Source organism: Rutidosis leptorrhynchoides, chromosome 2 (assembly GCF_046630445.1).
Source record: "Rutidosis leptorrhynchoides isolate AG116_Rl617_1_P2 chromosome 2, CSIRO_AGI_Rlap_v1, whole genome shotgun sequence".
Lineage (NCBI taxonomy): Eukaryota > Viridiplantae > Streptophyta > Magnoliopsida > Asterales > Asteraceae > Rutidosis > Rutidosis leptorrhynchoides.
The window spans coordinates 158,135,436-158,142,157 of NC_092334.1; the positions used below are offsets into that span (position 1 = coordinate 158,135,436).

General features: G+C 35.2%; 1 protein-coding gene across 2 annotated transcripts; it reads right to left on the reverse strand.

The window, feature by feature from the left end:
- Nucleotides 1–2,420: 2,420 nt before the first annotated feature.
- Nucleotides 2,421–5,281, reverse strand: LOC139891540 (inositol-tetrakisphosphate 1-kinase 1-like). Of its 2 annotated transcripts, none has more exons than XM_071874514.1 (2): nucleotides 3,825–5,281; nucleotides 2,421–2,733 (listed from the first exon to the last, which is right to left on the reverse strand). In XM_071874514.1, exon 1 carries the CDS (start codon nucleotides 5,147–5,149, stop codon nucleotides 4,094–4,096), a length of 1,056 nt encoding a protein of 351 aa, XP_071730615.1. In that variant the 5' UTR covers nucleotides 5,150–5,281; the 3' UTR covers nucleotides 2,421–2,733; nucleotides 3,825–4,093. The 2 variants fall into 2 exon arrangements, with proteins under 2 accessions (XP_071730615.1, XP_071730616.1); XM_071874515.1 differs by having other exon boundaries at nucleotides 3,791–5,281.
- Between the last annotated feature and the right edge of the window lie 1,441 nt (nucleotides 5,282–6,722).

A 6,722-nucleotide genomic window follows, 5' to 3' on the forward strand; every position in this document is an offset into this window, starting at 1 on the left:
GATATACCGCTAGGCTAAAGAGCCTTGTAGTATAACGGATTGATAAAATTCATTAAATTAACGGGGTGGTTGGTGGTATTAGAGGCAAAGAAATGAGAATGATAATGACTACAGAGGAATTGAACATTACATAATTTAATGAGAGTAATGCATGTTTTAACTTTTAAGCATAGCTTCAAGACTATGTTTACAAATTTTTTAATTAATTATATTCTTCATTATTAATAGTCAACTTTTTTTTTTTGGATAAAGGGGACGGTACCCCGGAGAAATTAGAACATTGGTTTTGCGGACCCGATGGTGCTTCTTCGGGGTTGACAAAGTATGGTATGACCAAAGAGGCTTTCGCGGCTTTTGACAATATGATGGCGTGTATGGCCGAAAGTGAACTGGATACGAAAAATCTTGTTCATTCTAGCGAAATTACGCGTCCGCCGGATAGGGACAAGAATCACCAAAAGCGCAAGGAGAATGTGATTCAAGGTGCCGAAATAGCTAAATTCGGCGTGTTATTTGAGTTCTCTTTTCGGTTCATGTTTCTTAAATTGTTGTAATCTTTGGTGTTTGTATTTCTTTGTATCGTCTAATTAGTTTAGATTTGGTTTCGGTTTAGGTTAGGTGAGACTCGGTATAGATAGTTCGTTGATAGTCGCTTTCTAGGTTCGAGCCTCACCGAGGTTCCTCTTTTGTATTTCTCTTTGAATTCGTTTTCTTTTCGGAAACGTTTTCAATTTTTTAAATGTTCTCGTGTTTTCGCTAAAAAAGTTGTATCTATTTTTCATTGGGTTGAATATCACACCTGTCACTTAAGAGTATATTTTATGCATTGTAGAATTTTAATTTTTTGTCCATAACAAACAATATCCGCATCAAAATTCTTTCTCAAAAGATCAATAATTATATTCATAAAAGATTGTGTTTTAGTTAATAATATCCTCTTAAACTAAACTTCAATTTTTTTTTTTTAAGTCATACAGAAGTGTTTATTCGTGGTCACGATGCAATTTGGATGTATATGTAGATAACATGTGTTTATCCATTAAGATTCCATTACCTTGGTTCACTTATAAAAAAATAGCATTAGTAATGCAATAGGTATATTGATTCCATTACTTCATAATAGGTATATTCATTCCCTTACTTTAGTATTCCCATTACCATTCCTTGATACAAACCAAACGTAAAATCCAATGGTAGAAATATCACTCTCCTATCATAAGGTGGTGATGCATAAGCCAGTGAGTTTAATACTCTTCTGCAGAAATGTTTGAATCTTCCTTAATATTGAAATTATCCAAATTATTACTTTACTATACTATCTGAAAGACAAAACCCCGTAGCACTATTCATCAATAGTAACCAGGGGTATTTTCGTCATTTCACTTTTTTTTTTATCTCCAACGATAAAAGAAGCAACTTTCGTAAAAGAACCAATGCTTCAATGTTAACAAAAGATGTCAAAAAAAAAAATTTTACAAAAAAATCAACTACCTTTTTTTTTCTCAACGATAAAAGAGACAACTTTCATAGAAGGAACAACCCTTGAATGCTACCAAAAGATGTCGAAAAACATTCTTTTTTACAAAATAGATCACTAACTTTAAAAAAAAATATGAACGCTAAAAGAAGCAACTTTCACAAAAAGGAACAACCCTTCCTTCAATGTTAGATGTCGAAAAAAATTCTTTTTTACAAAATAGATCGACTTTTTTTTTTTTAACTCGCATTCAAAACGGAGCCCCCGGCGCGAAGCGAGGGCTCCACAACTAGTTCTAACTATAAGGTAGTTTGTTATCGCCTTACAAGGTTGGAGAACTCTCGACTCAGAGAGTACTCGGTCAACACTTTTTGGGGAGTACTCGGTAACTCGGAGAGTACACGAATGTTGACTTTGATTTGAACGGATTTTCGAGTAATCCCGAGTTTGAGAGTTTTGACTGGGTAATCCTGATTTTTGACAGAGGTTGACCGCGTAATTGAACCAAGTACTCGGACCAATCTTAAAACCGAAAACTCGGCGAGTTCTCACCGAGTTTTACCGAGTCCTACAACCCTGTAGCGTTATGATAATGCAAAGTCTTAGCAGTCATACAAGGAGAAACTTACATATACTCGGGCCAAGGCAGCTCCAGTTCACAGTAGAGACCCTATTTCCAGTAAACAACCAACCAAGAAACATAACTCTGCGTAAACCAAAATCTGCACAGGCTTCACAGCATATGAGGGCAAAGGGCCTAGAGGTCAAAAGGCTAGAGTGTGCCGTCCACCAAGAATGTGAAATCAAGTGAGTTGGAGCTGAATTTCACTTCAGTCTATAATACCGTAAATTCTCATGCAACTGACTATTAGATACTTCGACAGTTAATTTTTCCTAAATTAAAATTTCGACTCGTAGGCCAAAACAATAATTGTTCATCACTTAGTATGCGGGATTAACACAAAATCTACATTAGAGGACAAGCTAAAGAACTTTCCAGTGATCACAATATTCCCATTAACAAAACTACTGTTCAATTGATAAAGTTCATTTTCTTGATAGAGATGGTTTGCAAGAATAGAACTTCAGAAATTATAACAACAGATCTACCTTGAAGCATTGTATCTGCAAGTGCAAACTGATCTTAGTATTGTTTGCTTCTTCTTAATATTTGATTTTCTTAATAAAAATTGTTTGCAAGAATAGAACTTCAGGGATTATAGCTACGAACAGGCCCTAACCTTGAAGCATTGTATCTGCAAGTGCAAATTGATCTTAGTACTGTTTGCTTCTTAATATTTGGTACTATCATGCATGCAGCATGTTGTTTTATTGAAATTTTAAGCCATTCAACCCACAGCAAGGGACTATCAGCCTAAATCTAAGAGGCGACAAGGAAAGAAATGTATCTATTCCATGTGAACAGCATACTCTAATTGAGTAAAATAGAAACGAGTCAATTAGACAATTATGAATAATAATAGTCAAAGGACTTCATAATAGCACCCGGACATCACCCAACCACCAAGGCTACGGAGTGGATAACTGATAACTCATAACTCAATATGGGCAGTAATGAAACTTAAAAAGACTGTGCCCAAACTTTCACAGCTTAAGATATCTCTAAGAGGACACCAAACCAACATGAAATGGAAAATACATATTAAAGCTTACTTAAAGTTTTCAATGTTAATGCCTACAATGTAGATATCCATCCTTCGTGCACCAAATTTCTGGTTGTCATTGAGCATTTAAAGGGATTATACTCAACTCATAACAGTAACAGTCAGCATAAAATAAGTTGGACGAGAATCATGCTAAAAAGCAGTTGATCATAGACAGTTACAGCAAGTATCATGGTTACTAAGATGCTTACCATACGCTACCAGTATCATATAAATTGTGGTGACATGGAAAGGATCCACTTTCCCCGTGACAAAATGTCTACAATAATAAAGCAAGGGGCAGAAAAAATAGCCAATTTTTAGAAATACGTTAGTTTAGTAACCTCATCATTTTATATACCACAGCACATTTCGAATAGGTCCCTGCTTAGTAATCAATGCAAATTAGCTCGGTCACATACTACAAATTCACCACATTGAGCTAAACAACATCACCAAAGAATGGACAGCTAGTGGGATGCTCACATAGAATAAAGTGAACACTACCGCCTAAAACACTATAGTTAGAGGGAACTAGCATTTCAGCATCATCATTCAAAAGGCAATATTCATTGATAAAAACTGTCAAGGCACACAATCTAATGTTACCAAAACATGGGATATAATATGCCCTGTAAAGTAATATAACCTTCCTAGAAACTTCATGAGACTTTAAAAAGTACCTATCTCCAAAGCAAACGATTGAGATGTACATGATCAACAAGGAACACCAAGTAAATTGCTGTCAGAAAGCGAAAGCGAAATCAAATGTAAAGATTCCTATTCAAAACCCCTGTACTAACAGCTATCTAGAAAAAAAAAACCCCCACAGCAAAAGCTCCCATTGATCAACAGACCCAAAGATCAAGAACCGCCTTCCATTTGAGCAAAATCGACCTCGATCTTCAATCTCCAAATGCATCATCAGACCTTTTCGGGTTCTCCTTTCCTTCTAAGCAGAAGAAACAGTTCGAGACCTTGTGTCCTCATCATAACCACCATTATTACCCACCAACTCCATTGATTCTTTTCCACCGTCGAAACACCTAGATTCTTTCTTATTCAAAACATCCCAAAAGAAATCAGTAAGCACGGATTCATAACCAGGCATCTTAGCATAACCAGGGAAATAGTTAATATCAATAACTAGATATCTATTCCCAACCTTAGTATCTCTAATCACATCAAAATTAAACAAATGCAGTTTCATCGCTTTACGTAAACCACAAGCAATATTAGTAATCAAACTCATTGGTGGCATAGCAGCATCATCCAAATCCATCATCTTATAGTACTTATCATCATTCCTTTCATCAGAAGTCAAATTCGATACCTGCGAAAACGACAACGAGCCACTCAAACTCTCCAACTTCTCCTCAGCGATATCCGGTAACGATTTTCGTTTCACACATTTTACATACTTTCCAACCACATACACTTTAAATATCACACCACCATGATTCACAAATTCCTGTAAAACAGTTGGTGGTTTCAGCTTCTCAAAACCCTCACTACTAAAAATCAACAACATTTTATGCGATTTCGCACTACCGTCAGCTACCAAGGGTTTCGCAATCACCGGAAACTTCAAACCCTCACTCCACGCTGTTGCTTCTTTCAACTTCTCAAGTTCATAAATCACAACTTGTTTAGGTATCCCAAACGACGCCGTTTGATCGTTTTTCATCTCATCAATTTCAGAAACAACATCAAGCATAGAAATACGGTTATGCAACCGCTCAATTGCAGCAGGCAAATCAATTACAATAGCACTAGGGTTACAAATCAAGTACTCACCAAGCTGTTTACGCCAATCGTCACCGTACAATTTATGAAGCACACAATCGAACGGTCCTTGATCCACCAACGGTTTATCAGTATCGATCTGAATTAGATCGATTCCACGTTGTTTCGCTAAATTCACCAATGATTCTTGAATAAAACTCTTTTGTTTCTTCAATAACAACGCGTAACCTATACTGAATCGCTTCGTATTCATTTCCGTCATTTTTGTAAACTTTTATTCACAAATGCAATCGAATCACTCATAACAGAAGAAAAATTAGGGTTTTCGGATTTTAAGAATGTATAGATACACAGAGATGTATGTATATATGGAATTGGTGTAATAGAAAATAAAAAAAACGCCGGTTGGATTCTTGGAGTTAACGAGACTAGGTTGGTTGGGTGAATTGATCGTATAAGTATATATAGGGTTTGAAGGAGGTGAGTTAACTCAGGTGAAGTTAACTATGGTTAATGAGAATGGAGAGTCCACGTGGCATATTCTCTCAAAAAATGTACGGATTCCGCGGGCACTACAGAAGTGTTTGATATTTGCTCAAAACAAATTATTTGCCGAAAAAGGTAATTCGTTTTTGTGGTCGTTGGATTAGTATAGTTGGTGGATTAACGGAGGTGATTAATTGTGTTTAATGGTTCTAAAGTTCGAAAGTGTAAAGAATTAGGAATGTGCGAATCGTTTAGTAGCTATTAGCGTCGTTAGTTAATATTATTGGTTGATGGATCGCTTTTATAAACTTGATGAGAAATATAATGGTGAAACGAACAAGATAAGTATAAGTATCTTAATGATATTATGGTTATTAAACATTAAACAAATAATTAGGTAATTAGATAGTACATGACGTGGGCTTAGTGATTTTTCTAACCTTTTAGAATATGTTTGGTTAAATTATCTTGTTGGTAACTAGTACGGAGTAGATGATAGATGTTTGATAAAGTATTGTTGCAGTTAAAATAAAGAGTAAATTTACAAATGTTATTAACTTTTTCTCAAATGTTACTTATAATAGCTTTTAACTTTTACATAGTAATATCTAAAAATTTTAAGCTCTATAAATCGAGTGAAGTTTTTTATTAGAAAATACTAGACCCTTTTTCATAACTTTCGCTCATTGCAACCTTTGCTCCATTACTGTACAAATAGCATTTCCCGCTGCAGTTTGAGCAGCAAATAGTGTCCCTCTTCTTGTACCCCGGAATCCACAAATACCAGCGGAGGCCCAATAAACCAATGACATCACAATGGTGTCCATTCTTTTGGTTTTCTACGTGCACTCTTGCGTGAACCAAGACAACCATTCTTATGTGAATAAGTTTATTTTTATAAAAGCTAGTAACTTCTAAAACTCCAAAAGGTCCTTACTGAAAAAGGTCCTTACCAAAAATACCATAAAGTTTTTATTTTACACGTGACAATTATTCGGGAAAAAGTATTCATTGATCTTTACATGGTTATAGAGTGTTTGACTTCAAATTTAAATAGTAAGTGATGTGCTCGATCGTGTCCTTTTATATTTCTCAGATTTAGATTGAATTTATTACACGAATTGGTTGTGATTATATGATGTTCTTATGTTTTCGGATTGATTTCACACATATAGGCAACTTTGTCCTATCTGTATAGTAATAGTTCGTTGGTAAATCCGGTTCGTTCCACAGGAAAATTGAGTTTTCAAAGTTTTTAATCGCTAAAAGTTAATCTATTTAAAAGGGGGTTTTTGGATTAGGCTTTACACTAAACAGAATTTAAAATATGGTAAAAAGTAATACAGTAA

Excerpts from the sequence above, each read along its gene's own strand:
- LOC139891540 (XM_071874514.1), bottom strand. The coding sequence starts at position 5,149 with ATGACGGAAATGAATACGAAGCGATTCAGTATAGGTTACGCGTTGTTA.